At 39.3% G+C, this 21,189-nt stretch overlaps 1 protein-coding gene across 5 annotated transcripts in view; it reads right to left on the bottom strand.

The window, feature by feature from the left end:
• Positions 1–21,189, bottom strand: part of ACAD11 (acyl-CoA dehydrogenase family member 11) — a 95,595-nt gene that overhangs the window by 70,285 nt on the left and 4,121 nt on the right. For 2 of the 5 annotated variants that reach the window (XM_039243887.1, XM_039243891.1), the window contains exons 1-5: positions 20,983–21,182; positions 14,327–14,426; positions 11,772–11,897; positions 11,003–11,164; positions 8,637–8,801 (exon numbers count right to left, since the gene is read on the bottom strand). In XM_039243887.1, coding sequence (XP_039099818.1) covers positions 8,637–8,801; positions 11,003–11,164; positions 11,772–11,897; positions 14,327–14,426; positions 20,983–21,131 — 702 coding nt within the window. In that variant the 5' untranslated portion in view covers positions 21,132–21,182. Of the gene's footprint in view, positions 1–8,636; positions 8,802–11,002; positions 11,165–11,771; positions 11,898–14,326; positions 14,427–20,982; positions 21,183–21,189 lie in introns of those variants that run through there. The other 3 variants (XM_039243889.1, XM_039243890.1, XM_039243892.1) reach the window with 3 other exon arrangements.

Raw genomic sequence — 21,189 nt, 5'->3', positions numbered from 1 at the left:
TTCCTGGAAGGTTTATCATTTAAATTTGTTTTTGTCTTCTGTTTTTTGATCATAAAAATAAAGCATGCTACTCTTTGAAAAAAATCACAAAATGATAAAATCTCAAACCTTAGACAAGTACAACTTAACAGAGGTTGTACTTACAGAAAAGTACAACTTTAAAGTTTCCTATAATTTGATCCCCTACAACCACTGCTTTTTTGTACATGTTATGAATATTTACTTTCACCTTAATAGTTTATGAAGAATAGAGCTTGATAGGCAATTTTAGAAAAGTAAAATAGAGAAATAGAGAGGAAAATAATGGAAAAGAATAGAATTGAAACAAGTCAAGCACAGCTGTGCCAGGTACCAGCTACTTGCTCCATATTGATTATTTCATTTTAGCTTCCCAGCAACCCTGAAATTTTGTATTTCTTTATCCAATTCAAAAGGCACATAATGTCAATTCCCTGGCATTGGATAATATACTACAGTTGTGTGAGATCCATTTGGGAAATCTGGATGACAGGTATACAAGACTCCTCTGTACTCATTTTACAACTTCTTGTCAGTCTATAATTATTTTAAAATAAAAAATTAAAATAAGTGAGTGGTTCAAATGATAGCATAGGAAGATCCTGAATTCAACTCCTTCCACAGACACACCAAATCTTCAGCTCCATGGAGAACAACTGTCTCTGAAAAAGACCTGAAAACTGGCTGAACAGCTCCTCAACCATAAAGGATAAAAAGGCTACTTCAAGGGCACCTGGCTGGCTTAGTCAGTAGAGCATGCAACTCTTGATCCTGGAGTTGTGAGTTTGAGCCCTATGTTGGGTGTGGAGATTACCTAAAAATAAATTTTAAAAAGTGGGTGGGTACATCAAGATGGGTAGGAGAGGCAGAGATGTAGTCTCATCAAAACCCCACCCTCCAGTATGGCAACCCACAAGTAGGAGGGATCTCACAAATATGAACTATATCCCTGAGGAGCGCAGGGCTCACTCCCGATGATGTATTCTCATCCTTGGGAACTGCACCTGAGAAATGGGCCCCCAAAATGTCGGGCTTTGAAAACCAATGGGCCTCACACCCAGGAGAACCAAAAGGCTCCACTCTTAAAAGGCTCAGGCACAGACTTACCCATTTTGAGACCCAAAACCAAAGCAGCAGGTTAGAAAGAACTTAGATGGTATATGAAGGAGATTCACTAGTTAAACTTCAAGCATCTACTGGAGTGGCAAGGGTCTATTCAAATTCTCTCTGGGGATGGAGATGTGGCCACCCCATCCTGAACCCAGCAGATAGGCATGCCCTGGCCCTGTGCTACCACATAGTCCTGCCTCACTGACACCAGCAAATGAACTAGCCAGCTTGGTGCTCCCTCACCCTAGCTGGCATCACCCCAGTAAATCCAATGGATGGTACTGTCCTGGCCCATCCCTCCCTTAGGACCCTGCCAAAGTTGGCAGCTGCATGCTATTCATAGAACGGACATCTCTTGAGTGCCTGGCTCCAGTGGCCAGGGGGCTTGCATTTCTGGGCCCCATGGCGCTGAAATCATAAGATAGAGAGGTATCCTTGGCAGGCTATCACCCCCGGGGGGACTGCACAGAGACCGTACTGAAATTCATTCCATCTTCCTTTGACCACTCCTTTAAGACTGGGAGAGATGGCTGTTGTGCTTAACACATAGAAACAAAGACAAGGACGGGGCGCCTGGGTGGCTTAGTTGGTTAAGCGTCCGACTTTCACTTAGGTCATGATCTTGCGGTTTGTGGGTTCGAGCCCCACGTCGGGCTCTGTGCTGGCTGCCAGCTCAGAGCCTGGAGCCTATTTCAGAGTCTGTATCTCCCTCTCTCTCTGACCCTCCCCTGCTCACGATGTCTCTCTCTCTCTCTCTCTCTCTCTTAGAAAAAAAAAAAAAAAGAAACAAAGATAGGGAATCAAGCAAAATGAGGAAAAAGGAATATGTTCCAAACAAAAGAACAAGATAAAACTCCATTAAAAAAAACTTAATGAAATGCAGATAAATAATTTGCCCGATAAGGATTCAAAGTAATGTTCATAAAGATGCTTACTGATTTCAGAAGAATGAATGAATACAGCAAGAGCTTCAACAAAGAGACAGAAAATATAAGGAAGTACTGAACAGAAATTAGAAAGCTGAAGAATGCAATAAGTGAACGGAAAAATACACAAGAGGGAATGAAACAGAAGAAAGGATCAGTGACCTAGAAGATAGGAGAGTGAAACTCACCAAAAACTAATAGCAAAAAGAAGAAAATTTAAACAGTGACAATAGCTTAAGAACCTGTGAAACATCAAGCAGAATGACATTTGTGGTATAGGGGTCCAGGAGACGAAGAGAGAGGGAAAGGAACCGAAAACTTATTTGAAGAAATAATGACTGAAACAGAGTTGCAGATGCAAGACTCCAGGACCAGACAGCTTCACTGGTGAATTCTATCAAACATTCAAATAAAATTTAATATCTATCCTTCTCAAACTCTTCCAAAAAACTGAAGAAAAGGGAATGCTTCCAAATTCATTTTATAAGCCAGCATTACCTTGATGCCAAAAACAGGCAACACACCACAAAAACAGAAAATTACAGAATTACAGACCAATATCCTTGATGAACATAGATGCAAAGATCCTCAACAAAATATTAGCAAGCAAATTCAGCAATACATTGAAAAGGTCATACAACATGATCAAGTGGAATTTACTCCAGGGATGCAAGGATGTGCAAATAAACATGTGCAAATAAATCAATGTTACACACCACATTAAGAGAATGAAGGCTAACAATCATGAGATCATCTAAGTAGATACAGAAAAAACATTTGACAAAATTCAGTATCCATTTATGATAAAAACTCTCCACAAAGCTATTATAGTGAATGCACCTCAACACAATAAGAGCGTATATATAATATGCCCACAGCAAACATACTCAATGGTAAAAAGCTGAAAACTTTTCCTCTAACAACCAGGAACAAGACATGAATGCCCACTCTTACCACTTTCATTCAACTTGGTATTGGAAGTCCTAAGCAATTGGAAGTACAGAGCAATTAGGTGAGAAAAAGAAATTAAAATTACATCTAAATTGGAAAGAAGTGAAGCTGTCACTAATTTGTAGATAATATGATTTTATATATAGAAAATTCTACAAGACTCCACAAAAAAAGGCTGTTACAATAAATAAATTTAGTAAAGTTGCTGGATACAAAATCAGCATGCAACAATGTTGTGTTTTTATACTGCAACAACAAACGATCAGAAGAGAAATTAATGGGGCACCTGGGTGGCTCAGTCGGTTGAGTGTTTGACTTTGGTTCAGGTCATGATCTCATGGCTTGTGAGTATGAGCCCCACGTCCAGCTCTGTGCTGACAGCTCAGAGCCTCAAGCCTGCTTCAGATTCTGTGTCTCTCTCTCTCTCTCTGCCCCAACCTGGCTTGTGCTCAGTCTCTCTCTCAAATATAAATAAACATTAAAATTTTTTTTAAAAAAGAGAAATTAAGAAAAACAGTTCCACTTACAACTGTACTAAAAAGAATAAAATACCTAGGACTAAGCTGAACCAAGCAGGTAAAAGACCTGTACAATGAAGACTATATAACACTGATGAAAGAAAATGAAGAACACACAAATGGAAAGATATCCCATCCCATGCTCATGGATTTAAGAATATTAAAATATTCATATTATCCAAATCAATCTATAGATTCACCGCAATTCCTATCAAAATTCCAATAGAACTTTTCACAGAAAAAGAACAAAGAATATTAAATTTTGTATGGGAGCACATAAGATCCCATACAGCCAAAGCAATCTTAAGAAAGAACAAAGCCAGAAGTATCATGCTTCCTGATTTCCAATTATATTACAATGCTATTATAATCAAAACAGTACTGGCACAAAAACAGAAATAAAGATAAATGGAACAGAATAAAGAGCCCAGGAAAAAACCTCACCCATATATGGTCAATTAATTTGTGACAAAGGAGGCAAGGATATACAATGGGGAAAAGACAGTCTTTTTAATAAATAGTATTTAGAAAACTGGACAGCCACATGCAAAAGAATGAAATCGAACCACCATCTTATACCATACCTAAATTAACTCAAAGTGGATTAAAGTCTTGAATATAAGACCAGAAACCACAAAATTCCAAGAAGAAAACATAGGCAGTAGGCTACTTGGCATTGCTCTTGGCAGTATTTTTATTTTTTGGTAACTGATTCCAAGGCAAAAGCAAAAAAAGCAAAAATAAACAAATGGGACTACATCAGACTAAAAACCTTCTGCACAGCAAAGGAAACCCTAAATAAAATAAAAAAGGCAACCTTCTGAACAAGATATCTACAAGTCATATATCCAATAAGGGGTTAATAGCCAAAATAGATCAAGAACTCAGAATTCAATAACAAAAAACCAATCTGAGTAAGCAATAGGCAGAAGATCTTTGGTTTATCTATACGATGGAATGCTACATGGCAATGAGAAAGAATGAAATCTGGCCATGTGTAGCAACATGGATGGACCTTGAGGGTGTTATGCTNGCACTGCTAGGAATTTACCCAAGGGATACAGGAGTGCTGATGCATAGGGGCACATGTATGCCAATGTTCATAGCAGCCTCTCAACAATAGCCAAAACATGGAAAGAGAGTAAGTGTCCATCAACGGACAAATGGATCAAGAAGATGTGGTTTATCTATACAATGGAATACTACATGGCAATGAGAAAGAATGAAATCTGGCCATGTGTGGCAACATGGATGGAACTTGAGGGTGCTTTGCTGAGCGAAATAAGTCAGGCAGAGAAGGACAAATACCATATGTTTGCATGTATAGGAGGATTAGGAGGAACTTAATGGAGGACCGTGGGGGAGAAGAAGGGGGGAAATGGTGGGGGAGAAGGAGAGAGGCAAACCATGAGAGACTCTTGCATGCTGAGAACAAATTGAGGACTAATGGGTGTGGGGGGGAGGGGGGAGATGGACATGGAGGAGGGCACTTGTGGGGATGAGCACTGGTTGTTATATGGAAACCAACTTGACAATAAACTATTTGTAAAAAAAAAAATTAAAAATTAATTCATTAAAAATAAATATAAACTACATATGAAAAATAAATAGACATTTTTCCAAAGAAGACATACAGATGGCCAAAGTAACATGAAAAAAATGTTCAACAACATTAATCATTAGGGAAATACGAATCAAAACCACAATAAGATATCATCTCTCACCTGTCCTAATGGCTGTTTTCAAAAAGATGGGTAATACCAAGTGCTGGTGAGGATATGGAGAAAAGGGAACCTTTGTGCATTATTGGCGGGACTGTAGATTGATGCAGCCATGATGAAAAACAGTATGAAGTTTCCTCAAAAGACTAAAAAGAGAACTACCATATGATCCAGCTATTCTACTTCTAAAATACGAAGAAAATGTAGACATTAATTAGAAAAGATACATGCACCCCTATGTTCACTGCAGTATTCACAATAGCAAAGATACTAAAACAACCAAAGTATCCATTGGTGGATGGATGGATAAAGATGTAACACACACACACACACACACACACACACACACACACACACAAAATGGAGTACTATTCAGCCATAAAAAAGAATGAAATTCTTGTCATTTGTGACAACATGAATGGACCTTGAGGTTATAATGCTAAGTGAAGTGAGTCAGACAAAGGAAGACAAGTACCATGTGATTTCACTTATATGTGGTATGTAAAAAACCAAAACCAACGAACAAGCAAAACAAATATAACCGAACTCATACATGCAGAGAGCAGACTCCTAGTTGCCAGAAGAAAGGAGGTATATGATGTAGGTGAAATGGGAGAAAGGGTTAAGAGGTACAAACTTCCACATAAAGTAAGTCATGAGAATACAATGTAGATCATGGTGTCTGAAGTCAGTAACATCGTACTGCATATTATGTAACTTCATATGGCAAAGGGAGAAACAGTACTTATTGTGGTGACTGTTTCAGAGTATATGTAAGTATCAAATCATTAGGTTGTATACCTAAACTAATATAATGTAAAATTTCAATTACATATCGATAAAAACAAGTTAAAATAAAAACTGAAGCACAAAGAGAGATTAAATTATTTGCTTTAAGGTCACACTGTCAGAAAATAAAAATTAAGTGGTAACATAGGACATAAATAACAATTAAAATCAATTCTTTCAACTTAGATTCAGTCAGAAACATACACCTACTACATAAATGTTAGTTACTGCTTTAAAGGAGGTAATAGTGTAGCAGGCCCCCATTTATTGAGCATCTAGAGGCAAAGATAAAAAAATTTAAGACATAATCCTTATCCTCAAAGACAAAATAAAAAGCCTTCAATCATATAGTTAGGAATATATTCAGGTGAGCACATACATACACCTATACAGCTTGCTATAGTCTGAGGATTGATTTTCTGATTTGTGGAGTGCCTTCACAAAAAAAAGCATATTCTAATATTTTCCCATTTACTTTTGAAATCTAAAAAATTTACCCACTGAGCCAGCAGTGGGTAAAGCATGCAACTCTTGATCCTGGGATCATGAGTTCAAGCCCCACATTGGGAATAGAGTTTACTTAAGAAAATAAATATAGGGGGGGGCATTAAAAAAATAATGTAAATAAAAATAAAAATGAGGTGGAAAAGATAAACATTAAGCTATTTCAGAGTTTTCAGTGTCAGTGAAGTGTATCTTTCCCTCTGACTGTTCTTACAGTTCAGTTTGTATGACATACATTAGCACTTGGATATATACTGTTCTCTGCTGTTATATATCTTTTTCTCTCCATTTGTGTTTTGACCTCATTAAGACCCGTACTTCCTTTCCAACCCCATCTTTCAGAGCCAATAGTTGGTAATGCATAAATGCTAGTTGACTGGTACTCTGCCAACCATATGTTACTTCCATAAAAACTTTGCTACAATATTTATAGGAGACAGATACTGATTAAATTTGATTTAACTAATAATTATGAGTTTATTGGGTATAAAGTAGAAGACATTTTACTAGATACCATATAACCCTAATACATTAAAAAGATAAAGTTATGTGTCACAAATTAGTATTGCAGAGAAATAGCTTCATGCTGTGCCTCTATAAGTTGTTTCTTTTTTAAAAAAAAAAAAGTTAGAAGAAGCAACTATTGAACATTCTGCTTATCTAAAGGAAGTTGACACATGTTTGAGAACTTTAATCCTTTAAGATAAAGTGATTTTCTAATAGGAGGTTAAAAATGAAAAGGGAGTAACTATTTGGAACTTAGTGTTTTTGCCACTACTTTCAGCATATTATGATTCATCTTAAATTTAAACGTCTTGGTAGACGACACAAAATTCATGAGATCTAGGTCTGAATTTTTCCTTCCTCGCTTTAGCGATGAGTAGAAAAGTACATGGTTACAGAACCCAGAGAAAACTCTGCCTTAATCAAAGTTAGGCTCTTAAAATATTAAAGACTCCTGTGGTACAGATCAAATACAGGCCTGAGGTTTAAAGGTATAAGCTTTAAAACTTTTTCCAGGTAATTAATTAGCATTCTTTAATCTTCCTAATCTATATTTAACAAAGTTATTTCAGAATTCATCAGTGCCATTAACAAAAGTCTACGCATACACATATAGAATTACATGCACATCATTTTAATATCAAAATTGACTTTCCAATGAAGTATTCTGTCTCGCTGGTGAATGTGCTCATGTCTTTATGTTATATTTGAGTTCTCATTTGATATAGTACTACTTTGAATTATGACAGCAATGTAACTGATAATGCTACTTTTCTCCTGTCCTCTTCCTGTATGGAAAGGAAACCCAGAAGCTTAGCACATGAATTCAGATCAGCTCTTACTGCCCTAAAACATGTTAGCATCTGAGAAAATTAATGAACCTAGAAAAAACTTTTTTTTAACAAATAGGATTCAGGAAACTATAAATCTTTCACATTAATGTCAGAATACTAAGGACCAAGTGCCTTGTCCAATGGCATACAGGTAATGAGGAAGGCTGAGGTGGTCTGCTTGTTCCCATCATACTCCTCCAATCTCAGGCCTTAGTCTGCACTCAGTGGAGGAAGGTTATAGTTTTGAATTGTTTGAACCCTTTATAAAGATCACATTGAGTACATTTACACAGAGAAAGGTCATATTAAGCTCATACAATTCTTTCAAACCCTCAAAAGAGGCATTTGGAATTCTGTCCTCTCTAAACTTATAACAGTCACATTAAAATTTCTTCATGAGATAAGAAAAGGGAACTGAAGATGAACCAAAAGATCAAGAACATGGATGAGCTAAATATTTGTTGTAGATGAAAACTGCTCTGAAGAAAACAGTGAGATGCATGTAAGTTCCAAATCCTGTTTAAGCAGTAATCAGATACCCTAAGGATTGGACTTGGCCTTAAAAATAGGCAGCTACCTATGCCAGAAAATCTGTAGGACTCCTTCCTGAAAGTTTTGAGTGGTGAAGACAGTCCCAAAGAGGAAGAGTGAGGTTGGGTTGGGCTCCTTCAGAGCCCTGAGGGGAGCATCTAGTTAGTACATGTGTGCCAAGTCAAAAACGCTAAGACCTACTTAATTTATTATAAAATATGACTTAAATACCTCTTTAGGGTGGAAAATTATGTTATCTAGTTTGTAATCTCCATGTACCAAATTTTCTTCGTTGTCATTATCTGGCAAGTTTTTCATTAGCCACTCAGATAGCTGGTTCATGGCGAGGATGTCCTGATGAGCTGCAGCTTTATACTGCTCTGTCCAGGTTGATACCTCGAGATATATAAATAAGAAAAATCATAAAGCTGAACGTAGAGGTTAGGTTCTAAATTTAAGCAAAATTCAATCATATCAAATTTGGTTTTATTCCTAAATGTTCAAGACAAATACCTGTAAGTGACATTCACGTGAGCCTAAAACATTTAAATCTCTCTTCCATCTGGTTCCCTTTTACTAATTTAGATTTTTATCAGGAAAAAAAAATACTGGCATAGGAATCAAGAAATGTGGGTTCTAGCATCAATTCTGCAACTATTTTGTGGAAGAATAAAAGAATGTACACAAACACATATATTCACAAATAAAAAGGCATAGCAGATTTCTGGAAGGGTCACAAGAAACAAGTAATTTCTGAAAAAGGAAATATGGGGGCTGGAGGAAGAAGGGCGATATTCACTTTTCATTTTAATGCTTTTATTATCCACAGAATCTTCTAAATATATTTCAGGTATTAGGAGTGCAAAGACTTTTTATTGTTCTTAGAATCAAATGCAAACAAATCAAACTATTCTCAAAGTCCTCCATCAATTAAGTCCATATTATTTATCAGTTCATAGTTCTCTCCCCTTTGCCCAAGGTATGTCCAGTCAACTTAGTGCAGTAAAGACCTTCATCTTTGGAATTATACAGACCTGAGTATAAATTATGCCTAAGCCACTTATTCATGTATTATTTGATATGCATTAGCCTCAGATTTCTCATCTACAAAATGTGGGTAATAATACCTATGTCTTAGGGTTATTACGAAGATTTTAAAAGAGTAGGTCAGCAACACACCTACCATGGGACCTGGCATAGAATGAGTACTGTCTCAATCTTAGTTCCCTTCTCTCTTCCCTCAGCCCCACACCCCAAAGACATACATACATACATATATACATACATACATAGGGAAATAACCCTATATTTCCTGTCTTGCTGTCCCTTTGGTTTGAAATGCTCACCATCTCTTCCTTATCATTCTAGATTTTCTCTTTACTTAAATACACTGTGCAAGACAGACCTTTCCCACAAAGCTCTCTCCACCTAAGTAAGGGCACACTGATACGCACTCTCTGAATGGAAGAGCTCTCAGGATAAGTACCAATTTACTACTAAATTATATACTCCTTTATTCTATTTTCAAGTTTCACATAAATAAGATTTATGTATAGGTCTCTCAAAAAATGTTCCTTTAGGGGAAGAACTTATCCCTATTTTCTTGATACCTAACACAGTACTCAGGAAGTATTAAACACACAGTTGTGCTTAATAAAACTTAAAAAGGAAAACTGTATAGAAAATATATTGATAAATTAAGTGAAGAGGCTGAAAAGGTTTAAATTTGCATTCATGTACATGTTGTTAGTTACAGAAGCTTAGGCTGAACAAACCTGATCTAAAAATATAAGACTATTTTCTGCTAACAACAAACCAATATAAAGGCTGACATTAAAAGTTATACCTGTTTCACGGGCACCCTCCTACACTGTTGGTGGGAATGTAAACTGGTACAGCCCCTCTGGAAAACAGTGTGGAGGTTCCTCAGGAAACTAACAATAGAACTCCCCTATGACCCAGCAATAGCACTGCTAGGAATTTACCCAAGGGATACAGAAATGCTGAGGCATAGGAGCACATGTACCCCAATGTTCATAGCAGCACTCTCCACAATAGCCAAAACATGGAAAGAGCCTAAGTGTCCATCAACAGATGAATGGATCAAGAAGATGTGGTTTATCTATACCATGGAATACTACATGGCAATGAGAAACAATGAAATCTGGCCATGTGTAGCAACATGGATGGACCTTGAGGGTGTTATGCTGAGCGAAATAAGTCAGGCAGAGAAGGACAAATATCATATGTTTGCACGTATAGGAGGATTAGGAGGAACTTTACGGAGGATCAAGGGGGAGAAGAAGGGTTGAAATGGTGGGGGAAAGGGAGAGAGGCAAACCATGAGAGACTCTTGAATGCTGACAAAAACTGAGGACTGATGGATGTAGGGGGGAGGAGGGATGGGCATGGAGGAGGACACTTGTGGGGATGAGCACTGAGTGTTATGTGGAAACTAATTTGACAATAAATTATTTGTAAAAAAAAATTAAAAAATAAAAAAGTTATACCTGTTTCAGGAAAGTTTTTATTTTGACTAGTCACGCATATTATTTCCAAGAACTTGAGAAAAGAAGCTCTTTATGTGGGCGCATTACCTGTCTTTTGCAGTACCCAGCACCTCTACCATAGCCTTCCAGCTGCAACGACTGTACATTCAAGGAATGTAACTGAGCCATGGTTTCTATCACGGCCACATATATGGCTGAGCGTTCTGCTGGGCTAACTCCAGGAACTGTGAAATCACGAAAGAGTCGACCCTAAAAGAACAATTACAATATAATTTAAAACAAAATACGTTTTTTCATTCCAATTATTTGCAGCGTCATAATCTCCCATTGCCTATACACACAAAAAATCAGGGTAACAGTTTCTGAAAAAAACAATTCTTTCTAGAATATGCTAGAAAAACATTCACTTGGGAAGTATGTTTTATAGAATATATATATGCTAAAGAAAAAATACAAATATATTCCAAAATCAACTTAAAGGACAAAAAATACTCTCAAGTTACAGTTTACAAAAAAAAATTTTTTAACACTTTGAACTTACTATTGTTCTTAAGGGATTGATTTTCTATTTAGAGTAAGTAGTATTTTTCCCTCTACCATCTGAAGGATTTGGTTATTGCTAGTACTATAGCTCTTTATTGCCACCTAGAGGCAAATTTGAGAATAAGCCAACAATCACTACTAAATTTGTTCCTAGTCTATTTCATCCCTCCAACATTGCCTGTGCTCAAATTCAAATGAAAGTTTAAGCCCTTACAAAGCAAATTACCTAAAATGTTAATAAACTATCGTTTATTAACATCTAATTTCATGATTAAAAAATAAAAGCAACAATAAAGATTAAGTGTTAGTTTACCTGCACATGTTCCATCACGTAAAATTCTGTTCCAATGACAGAAGCATCACTGCAGTACAATAAAGGCTTGGGAACGGGGAATCCAATTGAAAACAAAGCTTTCTGCACTTTAAATTCTCTATCGATCTAAATAGGATGATGTATTATTAAAAATCAGAAACACAGAAATTAAGGTTTTTAATTTTCTTTACTTTTTTTTTTTTTTTAGTAATCTTGACATCCAGTATGGGGCTTGAACTCATGAGCCCAAGATTGAGAGTCATGTGCTCTTACAACTGAGCCAGCCAGGCACCCCAGAAGCACAGAAATTTAATAACTATTTGTGAGCTTACATTAATGCTAGAAATCAATTTTATTTAAAATTTTTTAAAATATTTATTTTTGAGAGAGAGAAAGAGAGAGCACGCGTGCATGAGTTGGGGAGGGGCAGAGAGTGAGACACAGAATGTGAAGCAGGCTCCAGGCTCTGAGCTAGCTGTCAGCATAGAGCATGATGCGGGGCTCAAACTCACAAACTGCAAGATCATGACCTGAGCCGAAGTCAGATGCCTAACTGACTGAGCCACCCAGGTGCCCCCAGAAATCAACTTTAAAACATCATCAACAAATGACCTGGGGGCTAATATTTTCCTTAAAGGTAGTTGTAGAGCAATTATAACAATTATAAATTAGGTCAGCACTAAAATAAATAATAATAATAATAATAAATTAGGCTAAAGGACAGCACATGAATGAGGCTTAATCCTGGCTCTGCTCATATGAAGGCAACAGTTCTTTTTTATTTTTTCAATATATTTTTTAATGTTTTTTATTTATTTTTGAGAGTCAGAGAGAGACAGCATGAGCAGGGGAGGGTCAGAGAGAGGGAGCTACAGAATCTGAAGACAGGCTCCAGGCTCTGAGCTAGCTGTCAGCACAGAGCCCAATGCGGGGCTCGAACCCACAAACCGTGAGATCATGACCTGAGCCGAAGTCGGACGCTTAACCAACTGAGTCACCCAGGTGCCCCAAGAAGGCAACAGTTCTTGACCACTATATTTCCCAGATCATCATAAAAACATCTCTGTTCTCAGCACTTCCCTGCTCACTGTGGCACGTTCTCACTCGCTTTTTCTCATGTCTCCCTAGAGGGCTCAGACAAGTCCCAATTCTAAGGCTCTGGGCACAGTCAGCTACAGGGCACTGGGGGAGGCCAGTGAGTGCTGGTAGAATGGAAAAAGGGAAAAGCACTAGCTTTTCTGGAGATCAAAGGAAGTACTTGTTTCTAAAGCAGGGGATGGGAATCCTTCCTGGTATCCAAGGCTGTCATGGAGTTCAAGATAACCATGGGGAAAAGATGCAATGAGATGCAAGCTAACACTGAAACAGGAATCCGAATATGACAGAAGGGTCTCCTTAACCCGGACAGATATATGGGCCTATCATCTAGGACCTCAGGACATGGCTCACAGCAGAGCTGTGATGCTGACTCATGTGCCCCAGACTCAGTGGTGACTGATGACTGCTGAGAAGGAGAAACCATGCAGCTCACTTCAACAGCAGGAATAAAGCATTATTGATAAAGATTAACTAGAGTAGGGACATGACTGCACCTGTGACAAAGATGAGAGAGGCCAGCAGAGCCAAAGGTTGTGACAGAAGTGTTTGTAATCACCCTGGTGCTGGGATCATGACCTGAGCCGAAGTCTGATGCTTAACCAACTGAGTCACCCAGGCATTTCTCCTGGGATACAATTCAAGTGAAATTTTTATCAGAGAAACAAAATATATTATCTATTATTTAATAACATGAGATGACTTTTAAAGCAATTTAGGAGCACGTGGGTGACTTGGTGGGTTAAATGTCAGACTTCGCCTCGGGTCACTATCTCACAGTTCATGAGTTTGAGCCCCTCATTGGGCTCTGTGCTGACAGCTTGGACCCTGCTTGGATTCTCTCTTTCCCTCTCTCTCTCTCTGCCCTTCCCCTGCTTGTGAGTGCACGTTCTCTCGCTCTCTGTCTCTCTCTCTTTCTCAAAAATAAACATTAGAAAAATAAAAAATAGAAGCAATGTAAAATGGTTTGTGCATAAAAAGCATTTATTTGTCAACAAAGAATTCTTGCAAAATTTGTAGGGGCACCTGGGTGGCTCAGTTGGTTGAGTGTTCAACTCTTGATTTCGGCTCAGGTCATGATCCCAGGGTCATGGGATCAAGCCCTGTGTTGGACTCCACACTGAGCGTGGAGCCTGCTTGGGATCCTCTCTCTCTCATGTGCTCACGTGCTCTCTCTCTCTCTTTCCCCCCTCCCCTTCACCTGCCCCTGCTCCTCTTCCCAGCTCATGCTCTCTCCCTAAAATTAAAAAAAAAATGGGGGGTGGTGCCTGGGTGGCAATTGAATGTCTGACTCTTGATTTGGGCTCAGGTCATGATCTCACATTTCATCAGTTTGAGCCTTGAGTTGGGTTCTGTGCCATCAACAAGGAACCTGCTTGGGATTCTCTCTCTTCCCCTCTCTCTGCCCATCCCCCACTCTCTCTCTCGCTCTCAAGGATTACTGCATTTGTACACCATACCTTATGTGCTTTAGGAAGAAGTGACCCAGGTGGTTTTTTTCTGAGTACATATGCTTGAAAGCCCTTCCGGAGATAAAAGGTTGGATTAGAGTGTCCTGATCTAGATAAAAGTAGAGAAAAGATCAATTACAAAGATATATTTTCCTTCCCCCAATCCTACCAAAATATCAAAAGAAGCACAAAATGAAAATAATCAAGTTCAGTGCTGGGAAATCAACAGGGGTGCTACCAGCAGCTCAAAACATTAGCTTTTGGATGATATAATGTGGATGATAACATAGTGGCAGCTGGAGAATCTATAACACATAGGTAGAAGGGAGGATCTCACTCCCTGCCTACAATTCATGAATTTTATCAGTGGTACACCTAGAACAATGCCTAGATCTAAGTAAATGAAGGCTGGGAAAAGAGATTGTATGTAATCAGTCAGAAAATTAATTACAGGATGCTAGAATAGGTGGGTTAATGTCCCCTCATCTGCTGTTGGAGATATAACTCACAGATGCTTCACCAAGGCTAGCACCTAAGTATAGCTCTCCACAATGGGAATTCTGGTAAGCAAGAAGTCTGGACTAGGGTAAACATCTGGGCCAGGGAAGTACAACAGGGCCCCAAATAACTCACAGATACCAAGGCACTGGCTTTCCTTGCAAGATGAGCAAAAATTCTCAAATGGATTAAAACTATGCTCCAGATACCAAAACTATTCAATTTACACCTTCATTTACAATATGGGTAGTTTAGAATTACCCAACTTCTGAAGACTCCAACAGCATGAAAGAGAGGCCTTAACTAAATAATGAGAAGAATAATTCTCTGAGGTAATAGGTAACAGGAAAAAGTAAAAAAAAAAAAAAAAAGTTTGAAGTTTCTCCCTAGGCTTTTAGCTTCCATCTGCAAAGGACGAAAGTACTCCAGATTGAATGTAGTAGCAGCTCTGCTGTCTACATCTTTCTTCCACAAGTCAGATCCATCCTCCCCAGGTATCATATCTAAGAACGCTGATCTTGGCACCAACTAATCCTGTGTGGATGCCTTTTAACACGGAAAAATGGAGATCACTGCCAGCAGTCAACGGGACCATCTCAGTGTGCCTGGGTGGCTCAGTCAGTTCGATCAGGTCATGACCTCAAGGTTTGTGGATTTGGGCCCCCCCATTGGGTTCTGTGCTGTCAGCATGGAGTCTGGAGCCTGCTTTGGATTCTGTGTCTCCCTCTGTTTGCCCTTCCCTGCTCATGCTCTCTCAAAAATAAACATTTAAAAAAAATTTTTTTTAAATAAAAGGACCACCTCAAGCTCTGTTGACTATCATGACATGGGATAATTTATTTGTGATGCTACAAAGAGTCATGTTGCAACGAAACTTACATTTTTTTTTTAATGCCAAAAGTCTGAATGGATGCATTTTTTGATGATGCAATCATATATGAAGTCCTAGCCTTTCAAGACGGTAAATCACCCAGGTGAAGTATAAAGAAAAAACAAAAAGCTTCTCATTGAAGGCAGAGTTACCATATGACCCAGCCATTCCACTCCTAGGTATACATCTAAAATAACTGAAAACACGTTTGTATAAAAACTTGTACATGGATGTTCATACTAGCACTATTCACAACAGCTGAAAAATGGAAACAACCCAAATGTCCACTAATAGATTGATGGATAAACAAAGTAATGGACTGTTAACCATAGAAGGAATGAAGTTCTGATACGTGCTACAAACAAGGATGGACTTTGAAAACATGATGCTAAGTGAAAAAAAGTCAGTTACAAAAGGCCATGTATTATATGATTCCGCTTTGAAATGTCCAGAATGTGTAAATCCATAGTGACAGAAAGTGGATTAGTGGCTACTAAGGGATGGGAGGAGGGGAGAATTGGTAGGTAGGAGTTTCTTTCTGGGTTGATGGAAATGTTCTGGAAATAGAGGTGCTGATGACACAACATTGTGAATATACCTAAACCCACTAAATTGTTATTTTAAAATAGTTCAAATTTTAAATGTTCTATAATAAATTTTATCTCAAAAAGTCCCAGTGTCACTATACTTCAACAGAAAAATAAATTTAAAAAATATATATTTATGTTAAAAAAAAATCTCACCAAACTAAAATCTTTTTCTCTACGTACATATCTATCGTGGTTCCTAAAAAGACACCCCCAAAATGTAGAAGCCCACCTTGGGAAGATCATCACCAACACTGTGCACATAGTAATGACTAAATTTAACCACTCTAAACATCAGGTTGCCATATAATCCAGAAACCACTGATGGTACCCATATGATAAGAATCATCAATAAGCCAAGAGCCATAACTATTGTTCAGGACTGGAACGTTTGGTGCTGAAAGAAATGTGTTGCTGTAGCCAAAGAAAAGGAACTCTTGATTTGCCAAATCTTAGTTAACAAAGACGGAATCTTCGTATTTACATATGCAGTTAGGGAAATTTACTTGGTTGAAGAAGACTTTTAGACAATCAGTCTCATAAAAACCTAATTGACTAAGCTCTACATTGGTTCACTTGGAAACACACAAAGTCAGGGGCACCTGAGTGGCTCAGTTGGTTAAGTGGCTGACTCTCAATTTTGGCTCAGGTCATGATCATATGGTTTTGAGAGTGGGCCCTGCATAACGGCTCAATGCTGACAGCATAAAGCTTGCTTGGGATTCTCTCTCTCTCTCTCTCTCTCTCTGCCTATCCTTCCCCCTCAAAATAAATAAATAAACTAAAAAAGAAGCAGCAGCAGCAGCATACAAAGTCAGGAAACACAGTATTGCAGCAAGGCAATATCAGAGGAGTTTCTATAGCAGGGGCATCATGGTAATCCATGCAGCATTCTAGGGTCTCCTCTGTGACCCCTGTGTCCCTCTGGCGACGGCTCAGGTTCTAAGAAATGGGACCACACAGGTGCCACCCTGGCTTAGGAGCTACTGTCTCTAGTAACAATCCTCCAGACACAACTCCCAGCTTCCCAGCAAGGGACATGAGCAGTTTTGAGAACTTGCTACACCTATGGAAGCCCAAAGTATCCCACCAGATACTTAAAGTTCATTTCCAGGCCCTCCAGTTTATCTACAGTTTATCAATTATATTATTTTTACCAGAAGTAATGTTGCCTCGAAACACAGCGACATGCCACCTTTAAGGAGTTACCAGAGTAACAAAGCTAGAAAGTTAACTTAATTTGTCCATAGAGAAGGAGAAAAAGGTTTTTTAACCTTTTCTTCATATCTTGCTAGATAAGTCTCAGGCCAATAAGGTCATCCTAGGGAGTGGTTTCAGCTGCATCTCTAAGCTTCAGAAACTGAGAAATAACTGTAGGAATTTTTTTCAAAAGCAAGACATTTGAAAAAAGCCTCAATCCTGACAAGGGTGTTACTTATGTTTACAGCTATGTAGGCAGCCATCTTGTCCCTTGTCCTGGGATAAATCTGAAAATATTAAGGATTCACTGCTCTTTGATATTATTCCATCTCCTTTGGTTTTGAAACCACTGGTGGCGCAATGACTATTCTGAGTGCGATCCCAAAGTTTATGCCAAATGGACTTGGACCTTCTCTATCTACTCTGACAATTGAAAGTTTGAACTAAGAGACATTCCTCCTGCACTTTAGACTTGTACAACTGTAGTAACTTTTTTTTAAAATTAATTCTTTTAAATGTTTGTTTTTGAAAGAGACAGAGCATGAGAGGGAGAGGGGCAGGGAGAGAGGGAGACACACACTCTGAATCAGGCTCTAGGCTCTGAGCTGTCAGCACAGGGCTCGATGTACACGAACTGTGAGATCATGACCTGAGCTGTAGTCAGACGTTCAAATCGACTAAGCCACCCAGGCACCCTTGAAGTAACTTTTGATGTTAATGCTAACAGCATCTTAAATGTATATGCTCTAGATAAGAGATCAAGGAAATTAAAGATTAAAAGGCCACTGTCATGGTGTTTGAATGTGGAAAACATTGAGTACACAGAACAAGAGGCTTAAAAGTACAAAGCTAGAGATGAGAAGCAGAGAGGCAAAATATCCCCTAAAGACATGCTCTGATCCTATGATTTCAACAGTAAGGCCATGGTGGAAGATGAGACACATCCAAGCAGAATCAAAAATGAAGTCGAACAGAAGATGCCTGTTCTGGAACCATGACAGCAGAAATAGAACAAGTTGACCAACATACAACAAAACACATTCCACAGAGTTATAAAGTCTAAAGGATCCTAATTTGTAGAAACTACGGTGACAGTTTTTAAAAATCATATTTGACCTATTTAATATATTACTGGACATTTTGAATACTTGAATACACACAGGTGAAGAGAATACAGGTTCATTTTATTCATATAATAAATGGAAAGTGCTATTCATTTTACAGAACAAAGCTATTTTTTTTTTCTTTTAGAGAGAGGCAAGCCGAGGGAGAGGGAGAAAGAGAATCTTAAGCAGGATCCATGCCCAGCATGGAAAACGACAAAGGGCTTGATCTCACGACAGTGAGAGCATGACAAGCTGAAATCAAGAGTCTGACACTTAACCGAGCCACCCACGCACCCTGAACCAAGTTATTTTTAAGTTAGCATCTTTTGTTGGTGGGAGAGTGATGGAATCCAGAGCACTTAGTTTAAGACTGCCCCTCTCTAGTCCCAAACACCTCCCCTTTCCTATTTCCCAACACTCATCACTACTGTCATGAAACCCCTAGGATTGGTCTCATTATGTTTTTAGCTTTTAAGTAAGCTCTATGGCCAATGTGGGGCTTTAACTCACCATCATGAGATCAAGTCACATGCTCTCCTGACTGTGCTAGGCAGATGCCCCTCGTGCTCTTTATCCTTGTTTAGGTCATCAACAAAAGTCCCAAATTCCCATATCACCACTTACCTACTACATTCTAATTCCCATAAGGCTCTGAACAGGCCCTGTTTTGTCTTCTCCTCCCTCCCCTCCCCCAACTCCTGATTATCTTTCCTCTGTGTACCCCTGGAACTCAGTGTCCTTCAGCACAATCACATACAGCTTCACTCTCTTCTCTGAATCGACCCTTCTACACCTTCTTGCTGTAACTAAAGCTTGAATGTCTCAGGAGGACTCTGTTTCCTTTGCAGGCCTCTAACATGGTAGATTCCCCCCCCCCCCCCATATCAGTCGTCATGTGGGCCTGGAGATGGAATCTATGTCCTTCTTGATACTCATTGCCACTTGCAAACTCTTTGCCCTCCCTCCTGCCTAGCCCTTCAATCCAGCTTTGAATCTCATGAGACTAGTACACTCTACCCTTTCTTGTTGTAATCAACTACTCTTAGATCACTCCCCCTCATTGCCTATTGATTCACTACTGCTCTTATATACACTACTCCTATCTTCATTAATTTCAAAATCCACTCAGATGTTCATTCTAATACTCAGGTCTATTAGGTCCTTGAATTTAAAAAAATTTTTTTTAATGTTTTATTTATTTCTGAGAGACAGCATGAGCAGGAGAGGGTCAAAGAAAGGAGATACAAAATCTGAAACAGGCTCCAGGCTCTGAGCTAGCTGTCAGCACAGAGCCCTGCGGGGGGCTCGAACCCGCCAACTGTGTGATCATGACCTAAGCCAAAGTCGGACACTCAACCGACTAAGCTACCCAGGCGTCCCACCTTGAATTCTTTCTACTCTAGTAATATTTTCCTTTTCACTCTAGGGGACACACCTTACACATCAACTCAAGCACCGCATAATGCATCCTCCCTGTAAAGCATTTCTATCTCTGACCATTATCTTTTCACTCACTCATGCTTGTCAGTACCTTGATTCCAACAATCTTTCAATCCTAGGCTCTACCATTCATCGATCATACTCTTTTAACATCCTTCCTTAACTCGTTTAAATTCGATGGTCAGTTACATAACCACCCTCTTCAACGCATCTTTAAAATACTTATTAAACCCCTCTCCAGACTATTTGCTTGGATTCTCCCATTCTGTTTTTTTCCCCCTTAGTATTTATTTTGAGAGGGAGAGTACTCCTGCAAGTGTGTGGGGGTGGGGGAAGAGGGAGAGCAGGAGGGTCAGAGAGAGGAGACATAAAGTCCCAAGCAGGCTCCCTGTTAAGCCAGACCAGAGCCAGATTCACGGTGGAGAACAGTATTCTCAGGACTATCATCCAGTTCCATTCCCTCACTTCAAAAAGAACTAAATCCCAAAATGCCGCTGTAATTTGCTAAGTGGAAGATCTAGGATTAGAATTCAGACCCGCCAGCTGGTGCCATTAACTCAACCTCCAAGAGTATTGCCAATTACAACGGAATTGCACCTGCTTCTCAAAAAAAAAAAAAAAAAAAAAGTAACGGTCACTGAAGCTGAGGAGAGCTCTTTGTATTCCACCAAGCTCCCAACCTTAACTGCCTCCGTGTATCTTCCAGGTACAGAACTAAATCCGTGAACAAAGATTCCTTCTCATAGCTGGAATCCTGAATAGTGTGGTGCTTCCATTACTGTCCTCGAATGGGAAATACGCAGGATGAAATGCAGGGGACGGCCGACGGCAGCTCCCACCTGCGGAGTGAGTCGGTGCAGGAAAAGCGGAGACGGGGGAAACCGCGAACCCACCACAGGCCAAAGAAAGAAAAGCACAATGTACAGATGTGTTTCTGCTGGAGGAGAAGGCCGGCGTCGATACCTGTACTGGGCAACGGTCAGTTGGGCCTCGGGCTCGGCCCCAAAGCCGGACAAATGCTGGTTTAGATAGGCCTCTAGGGACCCGGTGTCGAACTTGTGCTGGGGCAGCACTTCGATGGTGTCGGGCTCGGCGGAGGCACCGGCCTCCATGACTGCCTCTGCCGGTCGCAAAGACGCAGACTCCACAGTCCTTACGTGCTCCGGGACC

The sequence above is a fragment of the Hyaena hyaena genome, unplaced genomic scaffold (genome assembly GCF_003009895.1).
Source record: "Hyaena hyaena isolate Hyena2069 unplaced genomic scaffold, ASM300989v1 scaffold_234, whole genome shotgun sequence".
NCBI classification, from domain to species: Eukaryota; Metazoa; Chordata; class Mammalia; order Carnivora; family Hyaenidae; genus Hyaena; species Hyaena hyaena.
Note: the sequence above shows the minus strand (reverse complement) of the source record. Positions and strands in the feature narration are given on the sequence as shown.